Source organism: Ruditapes philippinarum, unplaced genomic scaffold (genome assembly GCF_026571515.1).
Source record: "Ruditapes philippinarum isolate M1 unplaced genomic scaffold, ASM2657151v2 ctg1512_1_1_1_1, whole genome shotgun sequence".
NCBI classification, from domain to species: Eukaryota; Metazoa; Mollusca; class Bivalvia; order Venerida; family Veneridae; genus Ruditapes; species Ruditapes philippinarum.
Window position 1 is genome coordinate 221,772 of NW_026858470.1, and position 20,710 is coordinate 242,481.

General features: G+C 33.6%; 1 protein-coding gene across 1 annotated transcript in view; it reads left to right on the forward strand.

Moving 5' to 3' along the window:
- Nucleotides 1–20,710, forward strand: part of LOC132753249 (transmembrane protein 184B-like) — a 44,215-nt gene that overhangs the window by 4,984 nt on the left and 18,521 nt on the right. The window contains 6 exon segments of the mRNA XM_060743688.1: nt 57–278; nt 12,026–12,191; nt 13,745–13,765; nt 13,768–13,825; nt 17,194–17,269; nt 20,495–20,586. Coding sequence (XP_060599671.1) covers nt 57–278; nt 12,026–12,191; nt 13,745–13,765; nt 13,768–13,825; nt 17,194–17,269; nt 20,495–20,586 — 635 coding nt within the window.

A 20,710-nucleotide genomic window follows, 5' to 3' on the forward strand; every position in this document is an offset into this window, starting at 1 on the left:
ATATTATATTCTTCATGAAAGTATTGTAACATTTTTCCATTATACCAATATTTCAGATGGCCAATACAACAGGTAATCTCACATCTACGTTAGCTCCGACCAAGAATGTAAGTGGAATAATCTCATCAACTGCGGGCACAAACACCTCAATAGTAACAACCGGTATGGTTGTAAACAATGTGACGGACATACAGCCGTTGATCTTTCTACAGACTAAAGCAGCACAGGGCATTGCTGGAACATTTGCGTTTGCTGCCATATTGATTACTTGCCACCAGGTTAGAATCTTTACAATTTATTTTACAGCATAAGTACGAAATTTCACTGTCAAACTGATTTGACTTTCTGTCTGGGCAGTATGATTTTTACACAAAAAAACAACCTTTTATTATAGGACTAAGGAACATGTATTGGCGAACATTTTCAGCAACTATTGGGTTTCAATGTAGAACAAGCTTAGGGGTCCTCTAGAATTATTTAAGAGTGGTTAGGCCAATGCTCTGCAATAAAATCATGCCAAATATTAATATGGATAACAATAAATGGCTGTACATATTTCTGTTCAAGTGTAGTCTTTGCACTTGTTCCTTATTGATTGAAAATGAAAGAAGAAGAAAACAACAACAAAAACAAGTAACACCCACGCATAAAAAACAATAATTGTCAGATTTGTTTGATTTAGATGGTAAGTGTTCTATTAAGCGCTGGTTAAAAATCTACAGATAAATGGCTTAAATCTGAAGGTAAATGGCTAAAATCTGCAGATAAATGGCTCAATCTAGAGATAAGTGGCTTAAATCTACAGATAATTTGCTTAAATATGTAGAGAAATGGACAGTTATTCTTACATTTTCCACACAGAAGTGATAAAAATCAATATTTACCATGTCTTAATAGTACTGTATGCTCACAAGGTAATTGACATTCATTTGAATGGTTCTGTTGGAACAGGTTCTTATGCTTAACAATCGTAAGAATTATCTTAAAATCCATGTCTATCCGAGGGTTTTTCATCATTAACAGATTGGCGATCCGGATCATAAGTTTAAATACTGTGAAAATCCTTTGTATTTTCAGCCTGTATATTAAAACATTTCCCTTGACCCTTGGCAAAATTGATTGTTTTCGTTGGCACATCTGTTGCCTCAGGCGAAAATGAAAACCCTGCTATCCAAGGAAAAACTTTCTTAATAATTTTCATTTAGGTAAATTTGTTAAAGAAATTATTCATTTATATTCAATTTATGTATTTTGCATAGATTTTCCTTGTGAAGCCCATTGGTATTCAGCTTGTTTCCGATTGTTTTCCGATCTTGATATTTAAATTTCTGCCATGAGGGAAGATTTTAATTTCATTCTCAGCTTTCAAAGATTAAATAAACATTCTGTAAAAAAATTTTTAATGCATTGAAATATTCCGAAGCACATGTTAAGAATATTCTATTGGTTACATGTACAGGCTCTGCAAGAACAACAGTTTAGATTTAACCTTAAAGTGCCTGTAGCGAAAGCATTTGATTAATTGCATTAACACTTTGCCTACGAAGATCTGGTTCTTAACATTTGAAAAATAGTTTTTGCTCAACGTTATGATATTACTTGTTAAGATTTTTATCAGGTTGAATAGCCAAGAAAAAATGGCTGTGAGAAAATTAGCAAACAACTTTTTCTGCACGGCCATATCACTATTACTAGTCCTTGTATATGGCAAATTGTAATACTTCAGTATTTCATTCCTTTGATTGAAGTAAAGAAATAGTTGAAGTATTTGCTGCAGTCATAAATATTATCAGGCAAAATTCAACATGTATATCAGTATATGTTGCTTTTAACTCGATTGCGATGCTCTTTAAATACCATGCAATTGCCATGAGAAATGTATTATCTGGAAATATGCACACTGAACAACAAAGAAAACTGATTTATTAAGGATGATGTATTGCAGCATCGCAGCCTCATGTCTGATACATCTTTCTAAATTGATTATATTTTACAGTGACTATTGAACAAGTTCATGGAATTTGTGGCTTTCCCTCTGTGTGTGTATGTATATGTGTCATTTACATGTAAGAAGCCATCATTAACGAAATTTAAAAAAAAAATGTACGATATACTATAAGTCAGTAAATATCATTAAAATAAAACTGAGTTGACATGAAATCCTTGGCTATGAGAGGCTTTATTTACAATCTTAAGCAGTTAACATCTTAAATAATTTGTCCTTGGCTGTTCTTTGATTTTTAATTTTTAGATATTCTTACATCATAAATTTTGTTTTAACCATAGCTGAAAATGGGGATAATATAGTTAAATACTATCATCTTGTTAACACCTATTAAATCATACTAGGTGGCCCATTACTACACTAAGGTGACAATTATTACATTTATAACATTGTCTTTATCATTGTCAAACCAACTTCCTTTCCATCTATCTTTTCTGTTTGTCTTGTCTAAGATTCTGTATAAAAGATATAGAAATACAATATTTGCAATGTAAGCATTTTAGCTAGTAGCTCTTTCACGTTATTGGAATTTCACCATTTATTTACTGTCACTTGTTTTTGATTCTTTTTTATGGCTGGAAATGTAATTCTTATTTGCATAACGTCAATTAAGGCCGTTCTTAAGCCATTTTATTTATATGAATGAAAATGTCAACCCTAATTTCATATGCAAGTTATATTCCGAACAGGCAATTGATTTTCGTCTTTATTTTTCCTTTAGAGGATTCCAATCCTCTGAATTAGTGTGTTCTCTTTAAAATTTGCGATTAAGATATATAGTATAGTAAATGTATCTTACATTAGTTGTAATTTCCTGTAGACTGATAGGAACAAGTCTCGGAGAGTGTGGCAATAGCTTTATAACATTTCATAGACAAATTTAAAGGCCCATTATGCCTCAGAATTGCTTTTAGTTTTATTTTTGGTGTCGGGACCTGTTGTAATTTTCAAAAAAAGTAATTGGTCAATTACCTGATCTGTTGCTTTTAGGTACATGTTTCTTGTAAAAAATTTAGTTATAGTGATTTAGTATTGTTTATAGAAAGATAAAATACATTGTTTACAATTTGCTACTTTTATGACAAATTTTTTATAATATCCTATTCAACGTTACTTTACACAGGTTATAAGCATCAAACATGCTCTGAATCCATTACGATGTCATTTATTTAAACGTTATTAAACTTAAGATTACATGTACCTTTTCCAAAGAAGGAAAAATTTATTTGTTTCTCAGGCATAATGTACCCTAAATGTTTGTTTGTTTGGGTTTTACCTCACACCAACACTGTGTAGGTCATTCGTCGACGTTCCAGCTTTACTGGTGGAGGAAGACCTCAGGTGCCCTTCCGTGCATTATTTCAGGCACGAACAGGCACCTGAGTAGAACCACCGACGTTCCGTAAGCTAGCTGGATAGCTTCCTCACATGAAAGAATCCAAAGTCCCTGTTGGGATTCGAACCCAATGCGGTGAGGGGCAAGTGATTTGAAGTCAACGACCTTAACCACTCGGCCACGGACGCTCCACCCTAAATGTAAGTCTAAGAAAAGATTATAAGAATCTTTATATCGCATGATATCATAAAGCAAAAAAGAAAAAGCATTGAAAAAATGGTGCGAGATCAATGATCGTTGCAACATTTATTGCCAATGCCAGTCTATGAATTAATTGTAAGGATCTTTTATCACATGATCTTACAAAGCAAAAAAAAAATATTGAAAAATGGAGCACAATGGATGTTTGATGCTCCATTTAAGGGAAAGTACTACAATACTTGTTACATGTATAATTGTAATATTTCAAATTCACATACAAATTTATACTATTCTTGTATCAGATTATAAACTGTCTCCAGCAGTTACTTCCCCTGATCAGCACTCTAGTGTACATGTAGTTACCCCGAGGGGTCATTTTGAGAGGCTTAATTGGAATTTTGCTGGCCTCATACTGACCTATTTCCATGTAAAAAATGGTTGTTCAAGTGCAAACTAAAGTTCGAGGGCAAACTAAAAAGTATCTCATAAATAAGTTTTCAATTTTGCGAAATCGCCTTTCAGTCTATTTGTACCTTAAGTACTTTGATTTAAATTACATTATCCATCGACTTTGTGTAAGGTTGAAGACATCGTTTCAGTTTATTTAAATCATACATGTTTACATAATTATGGTTATATTACGTTGAAAACATGTGAGGTCATGTGATATAAACCAGTAAGCATATTTTATTGTAATATCATTAAAAGCGATCGGTTTCTGGTTTTCTTTTTCTTTCATAAGACATGTAAGACAATGTAAATACCATCATATTTGACCACATTCCTCCTTTATTTTGCAAAAGAGGAACTACTTTTTATGTCTTTAAATAAGAATTTCGTGCCATTATTAACAATCAAGCTGGAGAAATGTCTAAAAAATTTCTACGACGACAAAAAAGAATACTAAAACATTCTCAGTGTGTACACTTCTGATTAATTTAGTGAGAAAAAAATTCATCTTCTTTTCTCAAAACCATTTAGTTACATTTTGTAAATGGATAATTTTTTATGGATTCGATAATTAGGTCGGAGCGACAGTAACAGTGGCCGTAGATAAATCTTTGGTTTCTTATGAGAAATATAAGGAAAGGAGTTAATTCGTCAAGGGAGGGCTATAATACACTGATTAAGCTTTGAACGAGGTCCTCAAATGTTGCTATTGATTTTGTCCTCGTGATTGCAAGCAAATCTGCAAGCTCATTGTGAGTGGTCATCGATTTTTGTTCTGGACATTGTAATATATCACATGGGGAGAGTTGACACTTTTTTCCTGGTCGGCAGGCTAAGTTAAAGCTAATACGTCCTGAGTTTTGTCCAGTTTATTGATTCTAATGCGTTTGTAGTAACGTTGCGATGTTTTGTCCGAAATAAAGTTACAATGTACTAAATGATTTTTTTTTTCTCATGTTTTGTTCTTGCGTGATTAGTTTTTGCTTGACACTGTCCCTGGAGGAAACATAAGAGAATGATAATAGTTAGTGACTGTCATTTGACCTGAATCCAGTGTTTTGAACAAACTGTGATTAAGGTGGAATTGTGAAGTCTTTGTTGTAAAAAAACTCATTAGGATTGAATTGTGAAGTCTTATACATTGCTTGTTATTACTACTATAATTTAAAATGTTAAGTGTCAAAAGTTTATTATGTAAAAATGCTAAGTATTAAAGCAAAGATATGATTCTGTTTCTAATTTATGATGTTTTGTGCCAGAATACTGAAAGTTATATCAATTTGCCACATCCTTGTAAAAATTATCATAAAAAACTTGGACTTGTCTTGTGTGGAATAAGGAACCAACTGTTGTTGATGTGAGATACTGCAATATCGAAGAAGTTAGATTTTGCTGAATAGAATTGTGTCCGTGCAATAGCCCTTCTATGTCTGCTCAGACAGCAATAGATTCTACCTAGGGAACCAATGTTGTCTGATTATTGACTGTACTATTTGCTATTAAATCAGTACATATCTTTACAATAATTATTGTCCCTAAAATAGATGAATTTTTGTATCCAGAGTAAAAGATGGACAAGTCCATTTAAGATATTTAGGGTGGTAAAGGTTAAAACAGGTGTCAAGAGGGGGCCAAGTGGTTATGCCGTTGACTTCAAACATCTCCCCCCTCACCACTGTGGGTTCGAATCCCAACAAGGACTTTGGATTGTTTCATGTAAGGAAGCTATCCAGCTTAAGCTTACAGAATGTGATCACATTCTGATCACATGTGAGTGGGTCTACTCAGGTGCCTGTCCATGCCTGAAATAATGCATGAAAGGGCACCTGAGATCTACCTCCACCAGCAAAGCTGGAAAGTCACATATGGCCAAGACTGTGTTGGTGCAACATAAATCCCCCCCCCCCCCCAAAAAAAAAAAAAAAAAACAAAAAAAAAAACAACAAAAAAACAAAAAACAAGGACATCAGGCAAATTATTATTCCTAGTAGCATCTAAAGAGTTACTACTGACCTATTTTCAGGTCATTTTAGTTGTAATTATAGTCATGTACATGGAATTTTGACATTCAGAAAATCAGCCTACTTGAACTGTCAAAATTGTTTCTTTCAATGATCTTGGTAAAACAAATAAAAGTAATTTACATAATTGTAATATGCTATTTGTATGGATGAAGAACATGTAAATGTCATTTAAAGGAACTCCACTGAGTTTTTGCTATTTGAATACACATGGTAAACTAAACTGTCGCCACACACAATAATTTAAAATGGACTTGTCCATCTTTCAATTTGGGCAAAACCATTCATTATTTTTTGGGGAAATTTTCAAAATATATACTGACTGGATTACAATCAGTGCAGACCAAGATCAGACAACACAAAAGTGCCAGCTGATCTTGGTCTGCACTGGTGGCACAGGTAGAATCAGTTGCAGTCATCACTCTGGCTAAGGTATAAAACTTATTAATAGTTAATGTACTGCTTATATAGTTCATAATAATTCAAATTAATAGTTCTTAAAAATAATTTTATTGCTAAATAATTCTTATAGGTAAATCACCATAAATGACATTTTCTCCCAGCCTTTCATATTTTTATACCCCCGCACAACAAAGTTGTAAGGGGGGTATACTGGAATCAGCTTGTCCGTCCGTCCGCCCGTCCGGCTGTCCGTCCGTCCGGCCGTCCGTCGTTTTTTTCTTGTCCGCCCAATAACTTAAGATTCCTTTGACCCTTAGTCTTCATATTTGGCATGGAGGTTAGTCATGATTAGTAGATGACCCCTATTGATTTTGAGGTCACTAGGTCAAAGGTCAAGGTCACAGGGGCCTTGACTTCAAAAAGCTTGTCCGTCCAATAACTCAAGATTCCTTTGACCTACAGTCGTCATATTTGGCATGGAGGTTAGTCATGATTAGTAGATGACCCCTATTGATTTTGAAGTCACCAGGTCAAAGGTCAAGGTCACAGGGGCCTTGACTTCAAAAAGCTTGTCCGCCCAATAACTTAAGATTCCTTTGACCCACAGTCGTCATATTTGGAATGGAGGTTAGTCATGATTAGTAGATGACCCCTTTTGATTTTGAGGTCACCAGGTCAAAGGTCAAGGTCACAGGGGCCTTGACTTCAAAAAGCTTGTCCGCCCAATAACTTAAGATTCCTTTGACCCATAGTCTTCATATTTGGCATTGAGGTTAGTCATGATTAGTAGATGACCCCTATTGACTTTGAGGTCACCAGGTCAAAGGTCAAGGTCACAGGGGCCTTGACTTCAAAAAGCTTGTCCGACCAATAACTTAAGATTCCTTTGACCCACAGTTTTCATATTTGGCATGGAAGCTAGTCATGATAAGTAGATGACCCCTAGTGACTTTGAGGTCACCAGGTCAAAGGTCAAGGTCACAGGGGCCTTGACTTCAAAAAGCTTGTCCGCCCAATAACTTAAGATTCCTTTGACCCACAGTCTTCATATTTGGCATGGAGCTTAGTCATGATTAGTAGATGACCCCTATTGACTTTGAGGTCACCAGGTCAAAGGTCAAGGTCACAGGGGCCTTGACTTCAAAAAGCTTGTCCGCCCTATAACTTAAGATTCCTTTGACCCACAGTCTTCATATTTGGCATGGAGGTTAGTCATAATTAGTAGATGACCCCTATTGATTTTGAGGTCACCAGGTCAAAGGTCAAGGTCACAGGGGCCTTGACTTCAAAAAGCTTGTCCGCCCAATAACTTAAGATTCCTATGACCCACAGTCTTCATATTTGGAATGGAGGTTAGTCATTATTAGAAGATGACCCCTTTTGATTTTGAGGTCACTGGATCAAAGGTCAAGGTCATAGGGACTTTGACTTCAAAAAGTTTGTCCACCCATTAACTTAAGATTCCTTTAACCCACAGTCTTCATATTTGGCATGGATGTTGATCATGACTATAAGGTGACCCCTATTGATTTTGAGGTCACTGGGTCAAAGGTCAAGGTCACAGGGACCTTGACAAAAAAAAGCTTTTCTTCTCAATTGCTAAAGAATGTCCTGTCCGCAATGTATTGATTTTGACTTTTTCACATTTGAAGCATGTAGAATACATAACTTAGCAATGCACTGGCTTAGTAACCTCAGATTTGGCAGGGAGGTTGTCCTTGAGCTCTAAATGGCCACTGTTGATTCTGACAAAGTGGTATGCGGGGGTATTCACGCCATCATAGTGGCAGTTCTAGTTTTTAATTCAAAATTTGAAAAGTTGCCCGATTTTCTATACTTTTATAGCTTGAATAAAATGTTAGAAATTTTATCAGAAAGTCAGTAGAATTCTATATTCTCAGAGGAGGAAGTGATTTAACAGTTTATTGTTATTGCACGTTGTTTAGGAGGTGGTAATGGCTTGATGAGACTAACAGATACAGTGATCTGTCTGGAGGTGGAAGCAAAAAATGTTCGCCACCTGACATACAGGGTAAATGTCAGGGCAAAAAAAATTCAACATTCTTATCTGATAGCATTAGTTGTATAAAACGTGCCAAATAATGTACAGACTGTCAGGTTAGCACAGTCATCGTCTGTATATACATGTATATATACAAATATAAACATGTATAATTATGTATATTACATGTATGTATACGAATATTTGTACTATATATACATGACATTATAAGTGTATACATGGGTGTAGGTTGTAGAAATGGGAAAAAAATAATGCACTCTTTGAATATTAGACATAATATAACAACTGTGTAATTAATGATGTGTCAGAGAGTTTCAAGAATTTTGCATTTTACTAGCAAAGTGTGCAAAATCCGTCTTTAGCTCATCGGTTGTTAACCCTTAAAGGGGTACAGTGGTCTGCTGCGGTTAAGGTGTCTACCTATCAACCCAAGGATAATTGGTTTGAGCCCTTATTGGGTTGCGACTATGTTTCTTCATATGACATCATTACTAGTCGGTTCCAGGAAGCCGACTCAGAAGTGATAAATATAAGTTGCAAGAACTTGTTTAACAATCAAGCTTGAATAAATATGTTTTAACCAACCCTTAGTGTTAACCGTTTTGAAAATTTCCTTAAAACAATGTGCATGTATAAGTAAGACTAGATGGACAAATCCATTTAAGATGTTTAGGAAGAAAAAGAGTTACGGAAGGTTGCCAGTTATTTTACTTGTATTAAGTATAGTACTTATAAGAATATTGCTTGGGGTAATAGCGATTGCTTGTCAATGCTAAATAGATAATGATAACAAACAGATCATATTGTAAGTCAGTTGAGAGTCTTAGAGACTTAGCTAGTTGACACATGTAATTCCTTTTTGTTAGGCCAGTCTTTACTCTATTAGAGGCTTAATTTTCTTTAGATGACAGATGGGAAATAGAACTGAACATGTTTATTACACTAGAGACATAATTATATAGTGACATTATCATTAAAACTGGAACAAACTTTTTTACTTTTATTGGAATTTTTTTTAAAATATCTCTCTTTGCAATCAGACTTTAACCTGTGTAACATGTCAATTCAGCATCCACATTTGGATTAGCAATTTTCACTCGTCAATTAACTGCTAATTTCACCATGTGAATGACAATAATTTTATTGAATAAATTTGCCTGACAACAGGACAGAAATGCATACAGGAACATTGATTACTGCCTGATAGTTATACCATGGCAATTTGAAATATCTAAAGCATCAGCGGCAATGTAAAATAGATCAATAAACATATACAAGAGATGAGCGGAGAAACTCCGGATTGCACCAGTAACAACATCATTATGGGTTCTGCAGTGTGTCTTATAGTAAATTAGGCTAAAGGTGTGGGTGGATTTTGAAATAATATTTACCAGATTATTTTCCTTGGTTGAGATTGTAAAAGTTTTCCTGAAATCTTTTTTTCTTTCATTTTGAAATTGATTGATGTCAGTGCCTTAGTATCAACATCTTATGGTTCTGTTGTATCTTCGTAAATTAGGCTAAGGTCAGGGTGGATATTGAAATAATATTTACCAGAATATTTTCCTTAGAATTGTTTGGATGCAAATGTGCTTAGGTTCAGAGCCTGAAATCTTTTTTCTTTCATTTTGAAATTGATTGATTATCAGTGCATTAGTATCAACATCTTGGGGTTACTCTATTTTTTTGTGTAAATTAGACAATTTTACCTGATATTTTCTTTAGAATTGATGGATACATTGCTAGGTTTTAAATGTATTACATTTCCTGAAATCTTTTTCTCATTTTGTTTGATAGTATCAACATCTTGGGGTTCCTCTTTTGTATCTTCCTAAATTAGGCAATGGTGTGGGCGGATTATTGAAACATATTACTGCCGTACTTTTCTAAGAAATGATGGATTTAGTGCTAGGTTTTGAATGCTTAAGATTTTCCCGAGATCTTTTTCTCATTTTGATTGATATTAATGCCCATTTTTCTATCTGATTTGTAGAAGAAAAAAAGCTTATTTGGTTATTATATGATATATCAGTTGTCGTTAAAATGCGTAGAAAATAAAACTAATAACGAGGCTAGGTAAAGTAACTCTATAATCAATTTAATGGTAACGAGACAAGAAAATTGACAAGTTCATCTGCTGTTGAAGTGTTCATTACAGACTGTTCAGTCAATATTGAAGTTGATGTTATTTGTGTCAGACAGTAAGGGCACTTTGACTCTGGTGTTTTTACCATTCAATATTCGATGTTTATTATATAATCTATAAATAGCTTTGAAATGCCTTTCCCTGATTGGCTAACAAGCAACTTTTTGTAAAAAATAACAGGTCAATATCAGAGTATATTCACTGTTTTTTCCTAAAAATAGACTTTCAGAGTATATTCACCGGTTTTTCTTCTAAAAATAGATTTTCTGGAAATCCCTAAAAGACGCGAAACTTTGACGTGATGTCACGCCAAGTTTGTTGTTATTATTCTGATGGGTGTACAAGAGTCAAATAAGTCTATTTTAGTTACCGCTTTTCATTTTTAAGAATAATAGGGATTAGCATGCCAATGGAAAGGGCCAAATTATGGAAACAGTAGACAAGCTAAAAAATAATGATTTCCTGTCGTATGCAATGGCAGATGTGATAAGCCATATAAAAGCTATTTATAGATTATATAATAAAACAGATATGTACTTTTTAGCTGTTGAATATGATGTGATATGTACTGAAAAATTAATATTGACCTCGGCTATCGCCTCGGTCAATATTAATTTTTCCAGTACATATCACATCATATTCAACAGCTAAAAAGTCCATATTTGTATATTAGTCACTCAATTTATTGTTTTAGTCAGTCTCTTGGGTCATAGGTTTTTTCTTAAAAAGTATTTGTCTTAAAAATTGCATGACTTTTCATAAAATGATTGACTCAAAAGTAAGTGCTATATCATCCAGTAAAAATGAACGATATAAAAACCTTTCTACAGAAAGTTTTCGCAGACTTATTTTTAATCTTTCATATTTCAAAACAATAAGTGTGCATGATATTTGATAACAAGTAAAATTCTCTAGTGTATTAACTTATTTGAAGAATCTTGCGTGATACTGAGAATTATAATAATTTTCTTGCCTGTTGAATTTGTATGCCCTTCTATCAAAGAAGATGGGAAGTATATTGCTTTAATGTTGTTGTTGTTGTTGGTTGGTCAGTCAGTTTTACTAAAATCAGATTGCCAAGTGTTTTGATGTTCTTGCTCTTTTGATAGACAAAAATAAAAACACTTACCCTGTCGTCACAGTATGAAACCCCAGAAAAAAGTCAGCATTGTACAAGCAATATGACTTTTCTATCTGTATCCCTTTCCTTGTCATCCTGATATGTAAGTCCCAGAAAAAAATAAGCCAATTAACGAGCATGCTCTATTTTTATCCTCGGCAGACAGTGTGGTGACTCAAGTGCGGGTAACTTAAATCCTGCACTCCAGTTAACACACTGGGCATGTATAGGTATACGATTTAACTCTAACACACTTTCAATAGAAAGGTGTCCAAATTATGATACAATGTATATTAATGTAGAAATGTTTTATATTTTCAGATATACCTTCACCTACGATATTACACGTGTCCAAACGAGCAGAGATGGATTATTCGTATTTTATTTATTGTACCAATCTATAGCTTCACATCATTTCTCAGCCTCATGTTCTTCAGCAATGACAATTACTATGTCTACTTTGACAGTGTTAGAGATTGTTACGAAGGTAAGTTTTTTTTTTGGAATGGCGGCTTGGTTTTGTGCCCTCACTTAGGAGGGGTCGGGGGCTGTATAGATTTGCCTTTGTACAACAGTCACGCTGTTCTGCCAACATGCTGATGGTCAGTAACAGAGAAATTTGGGGGCATCTGTGTCCTTTCGTGTTTCTAGTTACAGCTTTTATTGTAAGACAATTGAATCATATATATATATAAAAACCTTATTGAAGATTGTTGGACAGAGTTGTACAATAGAGCAAATATGATAAACGGAGATAAAAAGAAAAGAATGAGTTTCATGGTTATTTGTATAATCAAAAGAAAAGAACAGTTTTCTTTCTAGTTACATGTTATCCAGACAGTTAAGACAGTTGGTGATTTTTTTTCAAGCATTTGGGGAATGTTGAGGGGAAATTGTGTTGTAATTGTAATGTTATGTCATAGGGGGATAAATAAATGCATACTTATTGATCAGTACTTTCATGCGCCTTTTGTCTTTGTTGAAAGTAAGAAAAACTGCTATATAATTTTGTTCATTAAAATGTCAAGAAGTACTTTAAATAAACCATACCTCTCATAAAGTAGACTCTGTATACAGATATGAGTATAATTACACTATGGCAGCCTCATGGATAGCTGTTGGGGTTAAGGTACCAAACAGGAATGATGAATAAATTGAATGATCGATCTACATTGACTCAATTACATGTATGTAGGATAAATTGATAAATATTAACTGTTTCTGTTTAATTACTTTGATCCAAATATTTAATTGGGGCCAATAATGCAAAGTGGCCACGGTTGTATTCTCTTTGCCCCTCTTGACTTTAGGTTTGAATCTTGCCAGGTCTGCTGAATTTTGTTTATATGAGAATAATTGCTCTACATACATGTAATGAGTTGCTGACTTGTACCAGAATTGTGGATGAATTTGTACTTGAAGCTGCTATAAAGGTTCTTTTTTACCTTGACATTGTCAGTGTGAATTTAAAGTGTATACATTGTAAAGCTGTAAATTATGTGCTTTAAAAATTTTGTTTAAATTTTAAAAAAGAAAATGCGTGTATGAATGAAATATGGTAGTAAATTGCCTTAAGAACAAAATGTAACATGCACGAAATCATTGCTAAATGGATAAAATCCTACTTAAAAAAGCAGAATAATATTTTGTTCTGGAACATTTTATTCTTTTTTAATGTACAAAACTTATGAGCGTTAAATAACAGAGACATGTTACAACTCATTCGAGAAACAAACATAAGAATATGAAAACCATTTCATGTTAATGTTGACAAATTTTTATTCAAAAGAAATTCCATCTAGATATACAATTATAATAACACTACTATTATCCTCTTATTTAGTCTGAAAACTTCCAATGTCTTGTATGAAAGGCCAAATTAAACATGCATGCAGCACCAGTTTATTTATCATCACCATCTGTCACTACGTGCTTCTGTCTCTACAGAAATTATTTTTGATATTGTTTTCAATTATAATGAAACTTATTGATTGAAGATGTCGACATTGTATTTCTTTCTCATTGTTTTGAGATTTCAAGCATTTGTCATTTATAGACTTCCTAGTTGTGCTATGAATATCTGAGGGGGTGAAAAGTTACCATCATGTCAGAAATTAGAAGGCAAAACCCAATACACAAAGTAAGAATAATCCACAAACACCAACAGACTGTTCCTGTCTGCTTAACGCCATAAAACGCATTCAGTAATAAATTGGAACGTTAACAAGTATTTATTAAGACTGTAGATTTTTTGTCATATCTGACAAAAGACAGTGTGGTTATATAGGATGTTGCTAGTTTTTAGGTCATATCTGACAAAAGACAGTGTGGTTATATAGGATGTTGCCAGTTTTAGCTCATATCTGACAAAATTCAGTGTGGTTATATAGGATATTGCCAGTTTTAGCTCATATCTGACAAAATACAGTGTGGTTATATAGGATGTTGCCAGTTTTAGCTCATATCTGACAAAATACAGTGTGGTTATATAGGATGTTGCCAGTTTATAGTGCCATTATTTAAAGAAAAAAAACAAGTTGTTGTCATTACCCTCGTGTTGGTATTGGCATCAGCATCAGCTAACCTTTCCATTAACAAAGGTCATTTCCTCAAGAACTATCAATGCTATAAACTTTAAAGTTGGATTTCTTGGTAACTATTATATAATGTTATCAAAAGGGCAGATAATTCTACAATTATTTTTTGCAAAATTATGCCCCTTTTTGACTTCTATTTGATTGCTATCAAAATTGGAATGTGTGTCAACCGAGCAGGGAATCTTATAATTATTTTTAGGTTGACTATTAGAAGGGTAGATTATTAGAAGAATAATGAGAGCTATTTTACTTACCCTGTGGTTTGTGTTGCCATTGTCGTCATCACACTTTGGTTAAGTTTTTGCGTGCAAGTTGGTATCTCAAAAACTACTGAAAGGAATGGGTTTAAACTTCACACACTTATTTGAGAGCATAATGGGAGGTCACTGCATTAGGTCAATATTTCTAACAGGTATATTGACAGAATTATGGCCCTTTTTGAACTTGGAAAATTCTGCATAATCCATGCTCTTGTTTTACTATCCAATGCTGAGAATAGTTGAGCACATTGTCCTACTGACAGCTCTTGTTGAAGAAAGGTTGAAATGAATCCCAATTGCATTTTTGTGAAGTATTCAAAGATTGATATTTATTCATCTTCATTCATCAGTAACAATTTTCAAGACTTTTTATAATTCTGCTCTGCAGATGCCCTCAGAATCTAGTTTTAACCAGTTTTTATTCCCTTAAATTATTGCTGATTTTTGAGAACGCTTGAGATTCATGATGACAAAGTGATTTATTTCATTAGATCTCTGAAATTGAGTGATTTATTACATGTCTTTAAAACAAAACAACACCGACGAAAAAAAAAAGCATGCTAAGATATAAATAACATGATGTATAAATTAATGCTCTTATACAATATCTAATGGTGTTTAAAATTGATCTCGTAACATAATGTCTATCAATAGGTCTGCTTACGTTTTCTAAATGATTCTGTGTCTAGTGATGGAATTTGATAGCAGGATATTTGCCGAAGTCTGGAGTAGTCAAGAAATATGACTAGTTTCTATCTATCCATAATAGGCCGGCGATCGTATCACCAAAGGAATTAAATGGGACAGAGCATACAAATTGAGTCTAGTACTATGATTATTCAATTGGACCGTTATATAAGTGGTATTGGTTAATAATTTTGTTTAGCACACAGGGTTCGTACTCTCTGTGAATGGACCAGTATTAAACTTTCAACTTACACTCTTTAGCACAGCTGTATAATGTTTTATCTGGTTATATCTGTTTATGTCACTCATGCCTGAAATAAAGCACAGAAGGTGGTCTGTGGTCTTCCTCCAGAGTCACCATATGACCTATACTATGTTGGTGCAACATAAAACTGAACTTAAAAAAATATATATATATCTTTTAGTGCATTTCTAGTGAAAGTTGTTTTTTTGCAATTACCCAGTATCCCCCATTGAATTTAAATAGTTTACTTCTTCTTCTTTGAATTTGGACTTGTCCATTTATATCAAAAGGTAGGAGCTTTTAGTAACAGTGATACATGGAATATTTCTGATAACCTGTCCTGCCCCCAAATTATAACAAAAAATTTTCATTTAAACAAACTACTGTATAGAGCTTGGTCAGACATAGCAGATGTTGTTATTTTAGTTAGATTTCAAAGAGTTTCAGTTGTTGCTTTTACAAAAAAATTTATAACTAATGGTTTTCACAGTAAACTTAAATTTATTCTTGTTCAAATACTTTCTGCTTAAACATAATTATTTTTGTAATCTGTATTTAACAATCTCCCCTTTATTCATGTGATTATGGAATGTTGCCCAAGGAATTTTTCTTATCTTGGGCAGAGATTTATCAATATCAGTGTATTTTCCTTTTGTTTGTGAAGGCATTTGGATTGAAGCTTTCTCCTTTGCATCATTTTAGATAATTAAATATCCCCCACAGACAATTTTCACTGGGTGCTTGTGAATACAGTATTTCTGATGTTACCAGAAAATTGATCTAACAGAGATTTGGAAATCAAGTTTTTGAATAATTATTGTACACTGGTTATCATTATTCCAACTTGTTCTATCCCAATCCCCTCACCCCCACTGGTTCCCTCACCCCCACTGATTCCCCCACCCCAAACTGTTTGTCATTCCTTCTTCCTCTCTCCAACCCCCCCTTCTCCCCACACACACCACCAAAAAGTATAGCTTTTGTGTAGTGTCTATAACTCTTAAATCCTGGATTCTGCTATTTCCTATAATTATTGCATAATTATGGTAATTATATTTGGTAGTAAGTGATAGTATGTTTGCCTCACATTTCCAGACACCTAGAAACAGTAATCCAAATTTCAAATAATGTAAATCTAGCAAGAATCAATATGGAACCTATGTGAATATCATGATCTAAATGCACTCAAGATATTTCTTCCTAGACTTACTGCCCATTTATAGTAGTATCAAAGGTTTGATATATAGTAGTCTTTCAAAGGTTTGATATAATATTACGTGTATGCATGACACATGCACATAATCAGTTGCCCACATTCATCTGATGGACCCACTGTTTTGACAACAAGTCTGGGAATTTCAAGTTTGATTTACTGCTACTACATCTAATGAATAGTCTTTTAGACAAAATTTTAAGCTGATGGCAATTGATATGCCCTGTACTCGGGTGACAGGGGGGTGGAGGGACATATAGACTTAACCTTGTAGACCCATCACGCTGCCCATTTATAGACAAAACAGTAGACTGTGGTGGCATCTCTTGTTTATCCTTGAATTGAAAAATTTCTGTATCAGCAATATTTAAAAAGAAAAGAAGATAAATATCTGACATTTTCCTGGAGGAATTTCATGTGAAGATTTATGATGGCAGCTAGGGAATTATTAAAGGTATAAATCAGTATATTTATGACATATATTTCAGGTCAAGCTGGCTGTGGTGTACGTGCTGTCTCGCTGGAAGACAATATACTATCGGGTTCCTCAGGTTCTGTAAACAGGTGAGCTATATACAGATTGTATGACCTTGATGACCTTAAAGATTCCCCCAATTTGTTTCCCTTAAAATGTTTTTATTATTATATTCTAACAATATGCCAAGTTTCAAGAAATTCCATTGAACAGTTTTAATTTTGCCTGTATGTCTATATTATGAAAACTCCCAAAAACGTTCATAAGGACAAGAAATTCACAATATAAGTGATATACATTATAGAAAAGCAGCCTTGCTTTATAAAAAACGTTTTCATAAAAAGCAATATTTTTATGATCCTGCAATGAAAGATCACAGGTTTTGTCATTTTGTTTGTCCTTCCTGTTTTTCTGTCCCTACTATTTAAATTTAAAGCAACACATCTTTGGATGTGTGGTGTTTTTTTTTTTCCATAAAACTTAAAAATAAAAGTTTGATTCCATGTTATTCGTTTGTAAGTGAGCTGTTTTAACTGTTTTAACCTTCATTCACCTATAAATTTAATTTCAACTTCATATCATATGTTGAAATTTGACCCCTAAATAACCTTGTCACTTTCAAGGTTAACTTTCAGTATTCAAGACAAAATTTATATTTTTGTGATACATAACATTTTTAGCAAGGGAAATTTGTGTTTTATAAAAATTCCTTGTTTAAATTGACTTTTTATTAGTTTGCAATTTCTTTTTTAATGACATAAAATTGTTCACAATTACCTGTGACTTACATTATCAAGATATGGTCCTAGATGTTGCTTTTTGTAAAATTGCCAATGCGTTTAAACTATGACTTAAATTAAACATAAAAAAGTTCACCTTAACATAAAATAATTTTATTATTTCCTGCGTCAGTCTTAACTTGCGGTAATGAATAATAATTAGCCCTTGCCACCAATATACAGCCAGGCCAGCCTGTATTGTTGTTCAGTCTGACCAGGCTCGATACTGTCGGCTGCTCAATTTTTGTACTTTTATATTAGAACCCCTTTAACTTTGAATGGACTGTTCTATATTCAAAGCTGGGCAAATTCATTGCAAGATTCAGCAAGTTAAGGGTAAATGGGAAACCCAACGCTCTTCTTTATGATCCATTTTAAAATGACATAAATATATAGCATTACATGACTAAACATTTTTGAAAATAAGAAATGATTACCTTTTGTTGGGAAAACAGTAATAAAAATGAGAGCTTTTTATAGTGGAACTTTTTTATTATGCTTCCCGAAAAAATTTCGGGGGAGCATATAGTCGCCGCCTTGTCCGTCCGTCCGTCCGTCCCCTTTTCTTGTCCGGGACATAACTTTGAAACAACAAGAGGTATCAACATGAAACTTTGTAGGTAGATAGATCTCATTGAGTAGGTGTGCAGTGCATAAGAACCGTAACTCTGCCTTGCCTAATTTTTGAATTATTCCCCTTTGTTTATTTTTACACTTTGAACTTTGTCCGGGACATAACTCTAACAGTATAAGAGGTATCAACATGAAACTTTGTAGGTAGATAGATCTTATTGAGTAGGTGTGCAGTGCACAAGAACCATAACTCTGCATTGCCTAATTTTTGAATTATCCCCCTTTGTTTATTTTACACTTTGAACTTTGTCCGGGACATAACTCTTAAAGTATTAGAGGTATCAACATGAAACTTTGTAGGTAGATAGATCTCATTGAGTAGGTGTGCAGTGCAAAAGAACCGTAACTCTGCCTTGCCAAATTTTTGAATTACCCCCCTTTGTTTATTTTACACTTTGAAATTTGTCCGGGACATAACTCTTAAAGTATTAGAGGTATCAACATGAAACTTTGTAGGTAGATAGATCTCATTGAGTAGGTGTGCAGTGCACAAGAACCGTAACTCTGCCTTGTCTTATTTTTGAATTATCCCCCTTTGTTTATTTTACACTTTGAACTTTGTCCGGGACATAACTCTAAAAGTATAAGAGGTATCAACATGAAATTTTGTAGGTAGATAGATCTCATTGAGTAGGTGTGCAGTGCACAAGAACCGTAACTCTGCCTTGCCTAATTTTTTAATTATCCCCCTTTGTTTATTTTACACTTTGAAATTTGTCCGGGACATAACTCTAAAAGTATAAGAGGTATCAACATGAAACTTTGCAGTTAGATATATCTTATTGAGTAGGTGTGCAGTGCACAAGAACCGTTACTCTGCCTTGCCTTATTTTGAAGTGATTGCCCTTTGTTTATTTTTACTTTTTGACTTTTGTCCTGGACAATACTTTAAAACTATTAGAGATATCAACATGAAACTTTGTAGGTAGCTAGATATAATTGGATAGAATTGCAATGCTTAAAGAACCTAAACAAAGCCTGGTCTAATTTTGGAGTTATTGCCCTTTGTTCATTTTTACACTGACTTTTACCCGGGACATAATTCTGATATCATCAGGAAACTTTATAGATAGATAGATCTCATTGAATAGAAGTGCAGTGCAAAAAAACATAACTCCGCTTTGCCTAATTTTGGAGTTTTTGCCGTTTGTTCATTTTTTTTATACTTTCCTGTGTCCAGAACCTTCTCGGGGAGCATCACCCGGTTCAACCGGTTCTTGTTTGACTTGACTTGAATGTTTTTATCATTTTTGTCAAAAGAATATACTGTAATTATACTGTGAAATTAATTTATAGTTACAGAAATTAATTGCCAGTTTTACGAGATAACAAAGAAATTGAATGACTTGTAAGAAATTGTAATCATGATGTTATGATTTTAGTTTATACAGAATTTTTTTTAATTTGATTGTGAAGGAAGCTGTAAGCTTATATTCACACTATCAAATCCATTTTTTGAATCAGCCAGTACTGAGCAATTAATTTAAAGTTTTTTGCTCAAGGAAACATAGGGTCACCACTGACGGGGTTTGAACCCACGCAGCTAGCAATCCTTAGATTACTAGTCTGACATGTTAACCACTTGGCCATGCCGCCACTAAGTTATCTATTTGTAGGGAGTATGTTGGAATTACATTAATATGTCTTCTGTAAAAAATATAAAGTTTTCCTTGTAATTTCTATTTATATGACATTTCAGTAGATTAAAATGCAAATATGTCTTGAAATAAAGAATATTAAAATTTCAGTATTTCATTATTATTAAAATGAAAATCTGAAGGAAAATGAATTATGCAATATGGTCATTTGTTGCCAAGATATAAATTTTGATATTTCACCACCACTTTTTCACTGTTGTACATTTATAATGTATAATGTTGTATATATTTATGTATATTTCAGGCCACCCTACAGTTTTGTCTGATTAAGCCAGTGATGGCCCTCATTACACTCATACTACAGGCATTTAACTTGTACAAGGATGGAAACTTTGCGTAAGTTGTATAACTTTATATTACAACATCATATATCCTTAAACAGTAAAATACTGTAATCTGAGTCAGCAATATTTCAGATGTATAAATACCTTCAACCTGCTGAATTTGCGAAATGGACTGG